This window comes from Salmo salar, chromosome 15 (genome assembly GCF_965601325.2).
Source record: "Salmo salar chromosome 15, fSalSal1, whole genome shotgun sequence".
NCBI lineage: Eukaryota > Metazoa > Chordata > Actinopteri > Salmoniformes > Salmonidae > Salmo > Salmo salar.
In genome coordinates, this window is record NC_138305.1 from 34,151,666 (window position 1) to 34,167,510 (window position 15,845).

At 40.6% G+C, this 15,845-nt stretch overlaps 1 protein-coding gene across 1 annotated transcript; it reads right to left on the bottom strand.

Annotated features, from left to right (window-relative positions):
• Nucleotides 1–937: 937 nt before the first annotated feature.
• Nucleotides 938–3,793, bottom strand: LOC106571223 (proteasome subunit alpha type-6). Its single transcript, XM_014144015.3, has 7 exons — nucleotides 3,588–3,793; nucleotides 2,854–2,948; nucleotides 2,646–2,727; nucleotides 2,290–2,445; nucleotides 1,904–2,082; nucleotides 1,421–1,515; nucleotides 938–1,144 (listed from the first exon to the last, which is right to left on the bottom strand). The coding sequence occupies exons 1-7, from the start codon at nucleotides 3,661–3,663 to the stop codon at nucleotides 1,087–1,089; spliced, it is 741 nt and encodes a 246-aa protein (XP_013999490.1). The 5' UTR covers nucleotides 3,664–3,793; the 3' UTR covers nucleotides 938–1,086.
• Between the last annotated feature and the right edge of the window lie 12,052 nt (nucleotides 3,794–15,845).

Consider the following 15,845-nt stretch of genomic DNA (forward strand, 5'->3'; position numbering starts at 1 on the left):
CAATTTATCTTCCTGGATAGACTTACTCATGTATCTTCTACAACCCTTTCTCCCATTGGCACACTATTATAATCAGTGATAGAGAAAGATATGGTCCTTGACTACTGTTATAATGGGAGTGTACAGTGGAACCTCTAATTGCAGCCTATTTGCTGTGAGCCATAAATGTCAGTTGGCCTATTAACCTCTGGATTCTCAGGGGATTTCCTAAGGAATCTGACTCAGCCTCACCCAAAAATACAACAGTTCCAATATCTCTGCATGTGATCTATTCATATCCTCTAGACATAGAACTAACATGATGCTGAGACTTCAGATTAGTCTTTTAGCCTCTATTATATAAACCTAATTTAATGTGATATTTTCCAATATATTTCCCCATTCCCTCATCACATAGAAATATTGCACTCTTCTCTCAAGTCAATTTGCCTTTTGATTGTCACCAGAGGCGCATTTTATTTCTGACTTGAAGGAAATGGAAAATGCAAAAAAAGAAATGATACAAGGAGGCAAACAGGTCACAACCAGTTTTGACTGATTGTAGTAAAGAACCTTCACCACAGCTCTGCAATAGTAAGTCATGTGATTAAGTGAGCAGAACCACAACAGGAAGTCAATGTTTTACTCTGCAGCAATGTTCAAAACGTCTCAGTCAGGTCACCCAATTTAGGTACAAACATTTTCAAGTTTGTACTAGGTCATATAACCAAGGCATGGTGCACAGAATTCAGTCAAATCTATGGTCACACATTGAGAATACATTTTTTTGTATACAAAAATGGCATAAGCCTACATTAGAAAAGGGTTTAAACTTCATAAAAACAGATGGAATAATACACACAGAAAATATTGTGCAGTCTGTTACTCTAGTGCTTGAGTGAAACCCCGTTCTGGCATTGAGCGATCAACCTGAAAACAAATGAATCAAAACGGAATATTTTACTTGAAAAAATGTTTAATGGAACAGGGGGCAAATATACAGTAAACAAGGATTAACTCCGTTCTTCAACTTGGGGACTACAAATCCCACAATTCTCTGACTGGGCCTTACACATCTCTCTAGGCCTCTCTGTAGTTTTTCTGGGCTCAATCTCTCTCCGCTAGGGACACCAGGTGGGTGTCCACCTCAGACTCTGTCAGAATCCTGCAAGCAGAAAAGACAGATTAATAGAATAGAATATAGCTTTGTCCATCCAGGATCAACAGTTTTCTTAGGCATTACCTTACAGAAAGGATTACTAAAATTCTAAATTTCTCACTAGTTTTTTGTTGTCGCAACAGTATTCTGGTGGTCCATTAGTGGGAGAGCCCAATATAGCACCACCACATCTAAACTAACTCTTGTACACACTTTCTAAACGACAAAGGTCTTACTGTATTTTATATGGGGACTAATGATGTGTTCAGAGTGGTGCTTCACCTGAATTTAGGGTCTTCTGTTGAGATGACTCCTATCTCCAGCTCAGAGGGCTTGAAATCAATGGACAGGACTGTTGACAGACAGGTGATGGCGGTCTGAAGAAATAAAGAGACAACACAATCTCATCCACTGTTTTTTCAGAGGAGAGAACTAAATTCTGACCGTACAACATTTCGCCTACTGGTTCATTTCACTTTAATTTTGATGTACAGTACCAGTCAAAAGTTTGGACACACCTACTCATTCCAGGGTGTTTCTTTAATTTTACTGTTTTCTACATTGTAGAATAACAGTGAAGACATCAAAACTATGAAATAACACATTTGGAATCATGTAGTAACCAAAAAAAGTGTTAAACAATCTAAATATATTTTAGATTCTTCAAAGTAGCCACCTTTTGCCTTGATGACAGCTTTGCACACTCTTGGCATCACTAAACCTTGTACTGTATGTACTGTTAGCGGAGTAGAAGGGCATATCTACCTCGACAGTTTCTTTAAAGGTCAGGTCAAGTTTTTTTTTAACTTTCTTCTCCAGGAAGCTGGTTGCCTCTGTCTGTTTGACCCCTGCAGCGGTGGCCTTGAAGCCACAGTAGTATCCAGCAGGGTCACACTTGTACACCTGGGGACCACACTCATCATCCACACCTATCACTATCATGCCTGAGGAGAGACATGCTTTTAGTCAAACAGGAAGTACAGTACGCACAGAATTCTTTGACAGTTGTAAATAATATTGGGTAAGAGATGCATTGTCTTCTATAATGTCTAAAGGAAAATTAAGAGTACAACACGGATCATCACTTTTGCGTTTCTTTGATAGTAGAACTTATATCCAGTGATGGTGAACATGAATAAACATGCACTTACAGCATCCCAGTGGCCTCATCTCAGCGTTTTGTGTGTACACCTGAGAGATGTCTGCGATCCTCTTACATAGCATGTCCACTGGGATCTCATAACCGTACTTGTAATTCCAGTTTGCTGCCTCGTAGCGTGCTCTCTGGACCTGGGACTTGCCGTCCGCTGGGGGTAGGAGAAGACAAGAGACAAGCAGTTAGAAACAGCGTTGGGACTTGTTCAGGACAAGGTAAAAGGTTATGCATATGCTAGTATGTGTTTTGAGATACACATGGAGTTGAGTTGTTGTGAGTAACAACCATGCAATGAAGGCTAAATGGTCCATCACTCTGCTGAAGACTGTTGTGCTGGGTATTGTAGCCTACCTGTCATCCCTGACATCACACAGCCGATGTTCTCCGTTATCCTGAACAGGTGAGTGACTGTGGAGGAATCCAGTAGTGTGTCCTTGTGGAGACAAAACGAGGTGATGTAATTTCTATGAAATACAATTGTTGTACTAAATTAGTCCTCCACTGGTGAGAAGCCTAGAATAATGAGGTAAACAGCCATGAGTTTTACAGCTGAACTTACTGGTACTTTCTTCTGTGTGACGACTACTGCACAGTCTTTACCTCTGACTGCTACTGACGTGAGACCACCTTGGTTTATGGCCTTGAAAGCATACTCTGTCAAAAACAACACATAAAACAGGGTTATTCAAGACATGACATCATTTTAACGCATACAATAACATAAAAAAAATAATAAAAATCACTTCAACAGATAAAAGCAGTCCCACTATATGAGACTGTCAGAGAAAAAACGGTATACCACGATGATAAACTGCAACACTCGCTAGCCTCGCAGACTAGCTTGTTAACAACATCATTTAGTTAGCCATCTTCACTAGCAAGCCGTACTCACATGCTATTAGGCTAGCTACTAAAAGAAAGCAACATGTTTTCAGTAGCTATTTTGTAAAAAATGACAACCAATTTCATGTTGACTAGTTAGCTAAACGTTATGCTCATTGTGTTTCTTGAGTTTACATGTACCGGGTGTTAGCCTAGCTAGCATTGTTTAAATGTGTGGATATTTAACTGGTGTAGCTTGCTAGAATATTAGTTAGTTAAAAATAATAACTTTCAAATGAAAAGTAGGCTTACTGCTAACTTGCAGCTTGTAGTTAGTTACAGCAAAGATAGGTTCCCTTTTGTCTGTGGTTACAGTTAGCGCAAATTTAGCTAGGAACCATGACTGAGCATTTAGCTAGCCGATTGAGCATTTAGCTAGCCAGCATACGATTGAAATTACACTGTACTAACCAACTTGGTAGAGTCTACCCTCTGGAGAGAAGATGGTGATGTGACGATCGAAACCTGCACTTGAGCCCCGGGACATTTTGGTTTTAATTTAGTTAGCTACAAAGCTAGCTAGTCCCAAATATTTAGCATGCACAAATCTCACTTCATGCAAACCAAAAAAATTCTGTTCACACGGAAGAAGTAACAAATAAATTGTAACTACATCCGAGGTCAAATAAGCAGTGATCCAGGGTTGCCATGGTAACGTACCCTTTTTTTATTTTATTATTATTGTAAATGATTGTAAATTCAAAATAAACAATATAGAAAAAAACAAAGAGTATACAACGGATTATGCAAACATTACAAAAGTCAGTGGAATACAGACCTTGTAAAAAGCGCAAACATAACTTTTTCTTTATTTTCTTCACCTCAACATTGGCCACTTGCTCCCTCATAGGCCCTACTGTTCATCATTTTTATATTGAGGAATATTATATAATATAATAGAGTATTATAAAATAGAAGTTAAAGTTATTTAATTTCCTATTCTATATTATATTTATTTATTTAACCTTTATTTAACTAGGCAAGTCAGTTAAGAACAAATTCGAATTTCTTATGCCCAATTCTGTTCATTAATTGGACACAATAAATGTCACCTTTTCCAACAGGTAAATGTGAGAACACATTTTTCTGCAATGATGAGCAGCCCATTTTCTCTGTATCGATAGGCCTACTCACACTCTTCGTCATTCATCAGGTATTTACGGTATCTGGCCTTACTGACAGACTACTATTCAGAGGGGAGTGTCGTCATGATCCTCCATGTGCTTGTCTCTTGCCACGTTCACAACAACTAGGAACTCAGAAATCTCATACTTCTGACTTCAGTGCGTTGAAGACAACTGGAAAATCTAAATAAAACAAGCTCTGACTGGAAAAAAACGGTCATCTAACTCGGAAACTCGGGCCTCTTTCTAGAGTTCCCACTTTCCGACCTGAAGATCACTTACGTCATGATATGACCTCTTATTTTTTCTGACTTCCCAGTTGCCTTGAAAGCACTATTCCTTCTTTGGCCTCTGTGTGCTCCTCTAGAGAGATAAGGGAGTTCCTGCCAGGAATTTTATCACCCAAAGAATAAGGAAACAGCTTTGTCTTAAATCAGATAGCACATCGATTCAGCCTGCATCGATCAGTTTAGAGAGGAGTGAAGCCATCTGATGTAAGACAATGATAAACAGTTTATTTGAAGGAAGCAAAGCACTCAATAGCTGAAGGGAAACATTTTACTAATGAGATGTTTATGCGTAATCATCAATAAACAAGTTTACTCCCTGTGCCAGAACATGCAGTACTTTCCTTTTCCCTGTTCCTGGTCGGCTTGACTGAGTGTTTTAGAACAGGGATTATAATGGGTTAATAATTTGACTATTTACAGATGTAGGATCTTAATTTTATCACTCTTTTGTTTCAGAGAATGTACCTGCACAGCAGGAAATGTAAACTTGTAGTGTATTCAAGGTTTAAAAAGGCTTCTAAAGTTTGTAAAAAAAAATTTAAATGTCAGACTTGATTTGCCCTAATGAAAAATGTATCAACCCCTGCAAAAATGTCCATTCATTATAATCCACATCCTAATTCACATGTTCTGTTGCTGCAGGATTATTTTCCTGCTGTAGCCAGATCCTACATCTGTACTGTACTTGGCATGCAGGTTATTTCCCTTTTGTCCCACTTAACTGTTAGGCTCTTGGCTGGATTGAATTGCTTCCTCATCATGTTTTACTAGTCTGGTACATTCAGATCAAATGACTCAGGTGACTAGCTACAGTATAGTTTGACAACCAGTAAAACTATTAGGATTAAATGTTTTGGATGCTTTTGATATGTTCTCAATTAATCAAATCCTTAAATCAATGACTAAAAGGAAATATATATATATATAAAAATAACTGTCATTTCATTGAGATGTGTCGAGATCACGTGCCACTTGCTCACTCTTTCTCACACACACACACACACACACACACACACACACACACACACACACACACACACACACACACACACACACACACACAACACCGCCTTATCTTCTCCCTTCTTCCGATAATACACAGTAGCAAAAAATCCCAAAGTGTCTTCCATTTGGTGTTGTAAGGCTGGTAATACACCATTCAATATGCAAAGCTCACCACATAGGACTATAGCCATAGTCACACCTTGTAACTAAATGGTGCCTTGGGTTGAGTAATGTTGAGAGAGAGGGCTTTATATGGAAAGACTGAAATGCCCAAAAGGATTTCACAACTCCAGACTCCTTATTGTGGTAAAAAAAAGAACATTAAGTGTTTGAAAACTATCAGAGCATACAGTAGGTATAAACTTGTCAGACAACTTTTCAGAAACCTCCAGACACTTGCAACAAGAGGGTATGATGACAATAGATCCTGTTAGAAATATTTTTTCAGAAAATAGTAAATGACTGTTGAAAAGCACCACCTTCCACCTTGTTTTAATATTTCACAGTGTACACAGACAGTTCCCCCCACCCCCATACCCCACCAAACAGACCTGGTATCTCTCATTGTGTCTTCCCCTCTTCCTGTATTCTGTCCTTCTCACTTCGGTTCTTTCTGTATCAAAGGAAGCAGTATTTTCATTCATTGGAGGCTATAGTCTACCTACTCTTTTTGAGAGGAAAGACCCCCACCCCCATTTCTCATGTAGTGATGTGTGGGACAGAAAGTCACAGACCTATCCATGGGGTGCTGGGGGATCTCCACTTGCAGTGAGTACATACAGTATGTTCATACAGAACCACCATACAGTAAGTTGTATCATATTTCCCACTAAAGGTGTAGCAACATGGTAACATACATTGTGAGAGATTCTTAATGACAGGGCCTTCCTTTGGAATCAGTGGAATCTAAGTCCATTAATGTAAAATGCATGCATTTGACACATTACTATACCAGACATGTGTGAACTTATTTTTCCACAAGGATTCAAAAAAAATAAAAATAAAAAAACGATAGAATAGAGTTCTAGGATACTCATAATTCTGTGTAGTGTCATGACATTTAAAATAATAATTTTGAAAAAGTTGGTTTGACTTTATACCATCAAATGTGAATAGTTCATAAATTCCTCTTGTTCATGACAGTGAGAGCAGAAATTAAGATTGAAGAAATCTCAAAGTACTGAGATGCTTTCTTAAGATAAGAATCTAATCTATGTTTGTGCAATACACTTACCACACATTTTCTTAGAAACTGATTGCTGAACGAGTTCCTGAGAATGTCTTGAACATAGATTCAAAATAAATACATAAGATTGGTTAATAAGTGAGATGAAATTACAATGTAGTTTTTATTTTGATTAACGGGGACTTCATTTTTTTCCTTCGGCCTGCATCGCAGGGCGTTACTACAGATCCGGGTTTGAGCCCGGGTTGTGTCGCAGCTGGGAGTCCCATGAGGCGGCGCACAATTGGCCCAGCGTCGTCCGGGTTACAGGACGGTTTTGGCCCAGCGTCGTCCTGGTTACGGGACGGTTTTGGCCGGCCGGGATGTCCTCGTCCCATCGTGCCCTAGCAACTCCTGTGGCGGGCTGGGTGCATGCGCGTTGACACGGTTGCCAGTTGGAAGCGGTTTCCTCCGACACATTTGTGCGGCTGGCTTCCGGCTTAAGTGAGCAATGTGTCAAGAAGCAGTGCGGCTTGGCAGGGTCGTGTTTCGGAGGACACATGGCTCTCGACCTTCACCTCTCCAGAGTCCATACGGCAGTTGCAGCGATGGAACAAGTCTAACTACCAGTTGGATATCACGAAAATTGGGGAGATAAAATAAAATAAAATTAAAACACTAAATAAAAAAAGAACCTTCAAAATGTACATCCATACTTTCACAACAGCGGCTGGTGGTTTGTTATGAGCAAGTTGTAATGAACACGATGGGAGACAGAGCTGGTTTCAAGCGCAGGGTGCAAGTGTTTATTGTAATGGACCACAGGAGGAGGCTGGTAGCTGGGTCCAGGGGCAGGCAGAATGTCATACACAGGGGGTCCAAAAAGGCAACAGTACTGGCAGGGAAAAGGATAGTAACGTCGTCCGGGAGATCAGGCAATAGGTTGATAACAGGAAATCCAATAGGCTAAAGTACAGGCAGGGAATAGGCAAAAGGTATGGTTAGTGAGGCAAGCAAAAACTATCATACACGGGAAGAGTAAATCACAGGGAACCCAAGTGCGCCAAATTAAAGTGTGTCACAAAACAAACAATACCTCACAATGATGCGGTGCAAAGAAATTAACTAAATATTGTGTGATAATGACATACAGGTGTGTGAACAGGTAATCAGAATTCAGGTGATTGGGATCTGGAGAGAGCTGCGTTCAGGGGATCTATGTGTTTGAGAGTGTGAGCTGGAAAGTGGGCTGGAAAATGAGCTGCGTTTGAGAGTGTGAGTTGGAAGCAGACGTTATACAAGTCACATCATTATACAACAGATTGACACTCAATACAAGCATTTACTCAGATAATAAACTTTCTGAGAGGTATTTGATTGGTGGGGCATGGAGGAATGGTTGCAAAATACTAAAACAGGTGCTTTTCATCAAAATGTCATCCTCAAGGTGTGAGAAAAGGTTGGCGTTTTGATGGTTTACCTCAGTCATTCTCAACCAGGTGGCCTTTTTGAAAGCGTTTCAGTGGGCCTCGGAACTGAAAACGTTGAGGACCCCTGGTTCACCCTGATTGAAACCCCAGGTTTGCCGGCCTCTGCCACAGAGTGTTGCATTGTGGGCGTCTGAAGACATAGCACCTATCCAGTGGTGGAAAAAGTACCCCAATTGTCATACTTGAGTAAAAGTAAAGATAGGAAAATGACTCAAGTAAAAGTGAAAGTCACAAAGAAAAATACAACTTGAGTAAAAGTCTAAAAGTATTTGGTTTTAAATATACTTAAGTATCAAAAGTAAATGTAGTTGCTAAAATATACTTAATATCAAAAGTAAAAGTATGAATCATTTAAAATGTATAATATTAAGCAAACAAGACTGCCCAATTTTCTTGTTTTTTTTATTTAGCCAGGGTCACACTCCAACACACCATTTACAAACAAAGCATTTGTGTTTAGTGAGTCCGCCAGATAAGAGGCAGTAGGGATGACCAGGGATGTTCTCTTGATAAGTGTGTGAATTGGACCATTTTCCTGTCCTGCTAAGCATTCAAAATTTACTTTTGGATGTCAGGGAAATTGTATGGAGTAAAAAATACATAATTTAATTTAGGAATGCAGTGAAGTAAAAGTAAAAGTAAAAAAATATATAAATAGTAAAGTACAGATACCCCAAAAAACGTAAGTACTTACTTAAGTACTTTACACCACTGCACGTATCTCTGTGGGATAGTGTGGTGTGGTGCGGCTGTCGGGGCTGTGAATTCACCCGGCAGGGACTTCACAGTGCCTGCTGCTAAGAATAATGTGTACAGCCACCTGCATGTATTCAGGGATACAAATATTTGTTAGGTCTTCACTGCACAGTATGTTGAGTAAGTTGAGTAATAGCAATTATAATGCATTCATTTTGATATCCAATATTAACTAATCCAAGATACTTGTAAACAAACAGAGGCTGGCATATTTGTCGACAGTCCAGCCAGAGTCAGGTAAACAGTACATTGTGACCTGGAGGATCTGTAGTGCAGTAAATCTCAGGGTTTTGTCTGTACTGTACCTGGTAAACCCAGCAAGGATTTTGGCCTCCTTGACGTGGGCTAGTGCCAGCTGGGTCAGTGTACTCTGTTACGTCCATCCCATCCTCTAGTGTTTCAAGGAAGTTTCACTTCTGTATTCACAGCAAATATTTAGAAGATTCTCACACAGGTGTCTGGTATCTTTCCTGTTAGGGCTGAATTTGAGCAGAAATAAGGAATGTGCTTGGGCTGATACAGTCAATAGCCTCTTGGCAAATGTGAGATGCTGTATCAATAAAGACAGAAGATAATTTATGCTTAGGAACACAAATTGACAAAGGGCAAGTCCTGTCTGGGGTTTCAGGCAGTGGGCTCATGTGGCCCCATTATCAAAAAAGGACATGGCATCCCTTCCCACCTCATCTTTGCTTTTTCCAATAGAAAACTGATCTAAAACAGGTTTCTCTGAGAAATTAGTGAGTAAAGCATGAATCATCTCTGAGTAGGGTTTCTGTTTGCATGCGAGTTAGAGATGCAGCGTTTACCATGCATGAATGAATGAGCAAATGTTGTGTATCATCTACCAGGTGTTGGCAGTAACAACAGGCCAGCCATAGAGGGGGATATCTGTGGTTTACCCCACATATCCTACCATGAATGTCACAGTAAAACCTTTAAATAACTCCCATGAAAACTCCTCAGAAAGACATTGACACAACCCTTCAGGGAAGCTAACTACTGTATATCCACAATGGACTGATGGGCTCAGCATCATTGTAAGGTCCCACATAAGAGAGCCTGTAATAAAATATCCAACACAAATGAGCAAAGCCACAGGAACACTAGACGTCAGTGCGGTGGGCGAGTTTAGTAGGCCATAGGGCCTGACCCAAATGGCACTCTATTTCCTATGTAGTGCACTACTTTTGACCAGGGCCCATAGGGTAGTAGTGCACTATGTATGGAATAGGGTGCCATTTGGGATGCAGATATATTGTCTGCCAATGCATTTCCCTGTGTTAAATCATTGCAGGCCTGTACAGTGGGTCACACTGTATATATATATATACACACACACACTACTGATAAAAAGTTTTAGAACACCTACTCATTCAAGGGTATTTCTTTATTTTTACTATTTTCTACACAGACAGTGTCACCAGCAAAGCACCCCCACACCATAACACCTCATCCTCCATGCTTTACGGTGGGAAATACACATGCGGAGATCATCCGTTCACCCACACCGAGTCTCACAAAGACACAGCGGTTGGAACCAAAAATCTCCAATTTGGACTCCAGACCAAAGGACAAATTTCTATTGTCCATTGCTCATATTTCTTGGCCCAAGCAAGTCTCTTCTTCTTATTGGCGTCCTTTACTAGTGGTTTCTTTGCAGCAATTCAACCATGAAGGACTGATTCACACAGTCTCCTCTGAACAATTGATGTTGAGATGTATATGTTACTTGAACTCTGTGAAGCATTTATTGGGCTGCAATTTCTGAGGCTGGTAACTCTAATGGACTTATTCTTTGCAGCAGAGGTAACTCTGGGTCTTCCTTTCTTGTGGAGGTCCTCATGAGAGCCAGTTTCATCATAGCGCTTGATGGTTTTTGCGACTGCACTTGAAGAAACTTTCCAAGTTCTTGAAATTTTCCATATTGACTGACCTTCATGTCTTAAAGTAATGATGGACTGTCATTTCTCTTTGCTTATTTCAGCTGTTCTTGCCATACTATGGACTTGGTATTTTACCAAATAGGACTATCTTCTGTATACCAACCCCACCTTGTCACAACACAATTGATTGGCTCAAACGCATTAATTCACTTTTAACAAGGCACACCTGTTAATTGAAATGCATTCCAGGTGACTACCTCATGAATGAATGAGTGTGCAAAGCTGTCATCAAGGCAAAGGGTGGCTATTTGAAGAATTTCAAATACATTTTGTTTAACACTTTTCTGGTTACTACATGATTCCATATGTATTATTTCATAGTTTTGATGTCTTCACTGTTATTCTCTAATTATTTTCAAAATGTCAACAAAATGCCTCTCTCACTGACAGATTTACATCAAGTGCCAAACTGCTTGAGGAAGTAAACAACACTGGCGCTGCTGTGCCAAAGGGCAGCAGGAAACCTAAAACCCTCTTTTTTCTCTCTCTCTCTCTCTCTCTCTCTCTCTCTCTCTCTCTCTTGCTCTCTCTCTCTCTCTCTCTCTCTTGCTCTCTCTCTCTCTCTTGCTCTCTCTCATGCTCTCTCTCATGCTCTCTCTCTCTCTCTCTCATGCTCTCTCTCTCTCTCTCTCTCTCTCATGCTCTCTCTCTCTCTCTCATGCTCTCTCTCTCTCTCTCTCATGCTCTCTCTCTCATGCTCTCTCTCATGCTCTCTCTCTCATGCTCTCTCTCTCATGCTCTCTCTCTCATGCTCTCTCTCTCATGCTCTCTCTCTCATGCTCTCTCTCTCATGCTCTCTCTCTCATGCTCTCTCTCTCATGCTCTCCACCCCTCCTCTCGCTTTTTTTTGCAGGATGAGAAACAACTTGTCAGAGTAGCAACAGAGCCTCTGATCCCCAGAGGGAGCATTGGGTCCCAGGCGTATTCAGACAGGCCATATTCCTGACAATCAGGCTCCACAGGTACCTTTACTGTACCTCATCTCCCGCCCTTCTGCTCACTGTGCCGCATTAAATGTATCGTATCCCTCATAATTTGATAGCCATCTGTAACACATTAAGTCACCATCCTACAGCAGATACTGCAGGTATAAGTCACTCTCTCTCTCTGACTGTTAGATGACTTCACAACCTGAGGGCGGTGTGATCACAATGAGCCCAGCCGTCCTCCCATTCTTCCTTCCACCAGCTTCTACTGCTTGAGGGTCTCTGATACTGAAGTCATTGCATTGCTCATCCAGTCCTGTGCTGAAACCAGAGAACAGAACCACATCAAACAAACCCATAGGGGAAGAGTAATACTCATGATCAGTGTGTTAATCTAATACATTTCCAGACTAATCATAGAGCACAGTTGTTCCTGGCTGGAAGGGTAATATATAGGCTAAGTCCCAAATGGCACCCTATTCCCTATATAGTGCACTGGTCAAAAGTAGCTCTGGTCAAAAGTAGTGCACTATATAGGGAACAGGGTGCCATTTGGCATTTGGGACTTAGCCATACTCAGTGTCTTGCGCGCCATTTTGTATTGAATCTAATAAGTTAGTGAATCTGACATCTCTGGAATGAAAATGGATGGCCCTCCCTATAACCAAAATAATAATTAAAACATAAAGTGGATAGCAGAAAACAAGCCTACCGTTTACCCTCCCTTCTCGGACAGACCAGAGCCTTTTAGAATCCGTTCTTCATCCTGTAAGCATTACATGGCAACGCAGGAATTTTGATTCGTACAGGGCTGTGGGCCAGAAGGTTGTGGGTTCACAGAACACCGTGGACAAGAGTAGGGGTGGAATTATCTCCTTTATAGTAAAAGCATTGCATGAATGTATTTGCAGGTCCGAGAAAAAATTGCCTGTCATAAACATTTCATGCAATTTAATGTCATTTTACATATTACATATTTTAAAGAATGGACAGAGATTGGCCTATGTGTTCATCTGATTATATTTCTCCAATGCCAAATCAGTGTGTCTTGTTTGCAACAAAACTGTCCCTGTTTGCAAATAATTAAATCTGACACGTCATTAGGAATGGGAGTATGGTACTTTCAAAAGTTAGACCTACCTTTTCATCCCAGTCAGAGTAGGCCTACTGAAGCAGAAACATGTCAAATATAACTGCTGGCCACTCTTCTTCCGTGGTTTAACCTAACAAGAGAAGGTCATAAGTGTTTCCCTAAAAGTTTCCCTGAACATCTATTGTACATTAAGTGAATAGCTTAATCAATTGGCAGTGATAGAATTAGTTTACTTCCCAGGCAAAGTCATTTTTTTGTCTCCTCGGCAATAGAAGGTTGTAGCTCAGCATGTCAAAGAAATGCCAAAGAAAGTAAACAAGTCAAGTCTTTCCCAGGTATTTCACAGGTTGTTTTCTAGCGTAAAGCATTGCAGACCAAAGCGCTGTTATAGATCACTTTATATAATCAAACCAGTTTTCTTTTCTTCAAAATCATAAGCTAGCAAGGGGTAGGCCTGTGCTTTTTTTTGTGCCATTTTCTTTAATAAAAGGTAGGCCTATGGCATACCCTCTCATACCCCCTCAATTTGAGTCCTGGTTTTAACTGAACATCCCTTTACTGGTAGGCTATATAATGAGTGCATGGTGGGTGGTGGAATTGGCCGACAAATCTATGGAAATAACAGCCTAAAACCTAATTTTGTCTGTCAAACAGGTAGGCCTACCTCATTTCTTAAATATGAATAAATTAGCTCCAACACAAAGCCCTCTTGTTGTTAGTTAAGTCAAATTAATTGAAATGAATTGTGCCTACTTGAATTTGCCTACAAGCTGTCATAGGGTAGAGACCAAGACGCAGCGGGAAAATATATACTCATCTTTTTTATTAGGTGAAGACGGAAAACACAATAAACGTATACAAAACACAAACGAACTGGACAGTCTTGTCAGGCACACAGCTAAACAAGAACAATCTCCCACAAAATCCCATGAAAAACAAACTCCTAATTATAGGACCCTCAATCAGAGGCAACAATAACCAGCTGCCTCCAATTGAAGGTCCAACCCCAATTAACTAAACATAGAAATACAAAAAACTAGATAGAACTATACTAACATAGAACAATAACTAACAAACCCCGGACTAATAAATCAAATACCCCTCTATATAAACACATACACAAAACACACCCTGAACCACATAAATCAAACACCCCCTGCCACGTCCTGACCAAATTACAATAACAAATAACCCCTATACTGGTCAGGACGTGATACAAGCTGTCTATTTTCCGGAGGTCAATAACTCTGATAAATACATCATAGACATACATAAAGATATATATATAAACAGTTATAGTAGTAGAAGCTATCAAATTTGACCTCTGGTCCTCCTCATCGTCACAATCTCCTCAAACTGAAAGAACATAGGCTATCGTTCAACTATGCCTAATATATAAAAAAATCCAGAAGAAGCCTGTGAAAGGATCGAAGCAGGAGATGAGAAGCAGGTACAGGGAGTGAAGGTTTAATAACTGATGGACATGAAACAGAACAGAAACACATAACAACAAGTAATGCAGACACAGGGAACAGACAGATATTCAGGGGCAATCAACCATGTGAAGGAGTCCAGGTGAGTCCAATGAGCACTGCTGCGTGTAATGATGGTGACAGGTGCATGTAAAGACAGGTAGCCTGGCAAGAGCAGACCAGGCCGGGGCTCAGGGTTGGAATATCCATTGCAGTATGTAATGCAGCCTAGTTGTATTCACACCATCCCAGCAGCTATCTAAGAAATATAACTTTGCTCTGTACTTCTCCGAGTATGCACTTCATTGCCTATAAGCTATGGATCATTTGATTGAGACCACACTAAATAGCCTATATGCACACTTGATATTGCGCGCCCAGTGGAGAATCAGAGATGAGGGGCGGCATCAGGCACACATCAATATATAGCCTAATAAGCAACTCATTCTAAAACACTGAGAAATATAGACATTACATCAATTACAAATTACATGACCCTCCCCTGGATTAGATAAAAAAATAAAAACTAAATCCTTCCCTTGACTGAAATTGAAAAAACTATGGCACTCCCACATTTTGCTCCAAATTTCAATCCATCCTTAAGAGCCCAGTAGCAGTGGCTGGTGGCTGCAGTAATAATACAATATAATGAAAGGAGATACAATAGCCCAGAGGCTCCTGTGGGATTCATTTAGGGGGAACCTTACCCTACTGCGTCAATGTGTCACGCCCTGATCTGTTTCACCTGTCCTTATGATTGTCTCCACCCCTTCCAGGTGTCTCTTATTTATCCCTGTGTTTCCTGTCTCTCTGTGCCAGTTTGTCTTGTATGTTTAAATTAACCAGCGTGTTTTTCCTGTGCGCCTGCTTTTTCTATTCTCTTTTTTGCAGGTCCTCCTGGTTTTGACCCTTGCCTGCCCTGACTCTGAACCTGCCTGCCTGACCATACTGCCTGCCCTGACCTTAAGCCTACCTGCCACTCTGTACCTCCCGGACTCTGACCTTGTTATGATCTTTTTGCCTGTCCACGACCATTTTCTTGCCTGCCCCTTGGATACTAATAAATATCAGAGACTCGATCCATCTGCCTCCCGGGTCTGCATCTGGGTCTCGCCCTGTGTCCTTATACAATGCTCTGTGGTAATACAATCCAATAGTTCCCAAACCGTTTCTGTCTGCCGTGCTCATGACCCACCTTAACCAAAACTTGTCTTATGACCGAACAGTGTTTTTGGCCCACCTAAATCTTGAGGCAAAATTTGCATTATGGTTAAACAACGTTTCTCTACCCACAAATGAATCTCACATCACAGGTAGCCCAATGAGGGTCAAGTCATGAGCCTTCCCACTGGGCACACACTGGATTAATCAATGTTGTTTCCAACGTAGAATAGATGTTGCA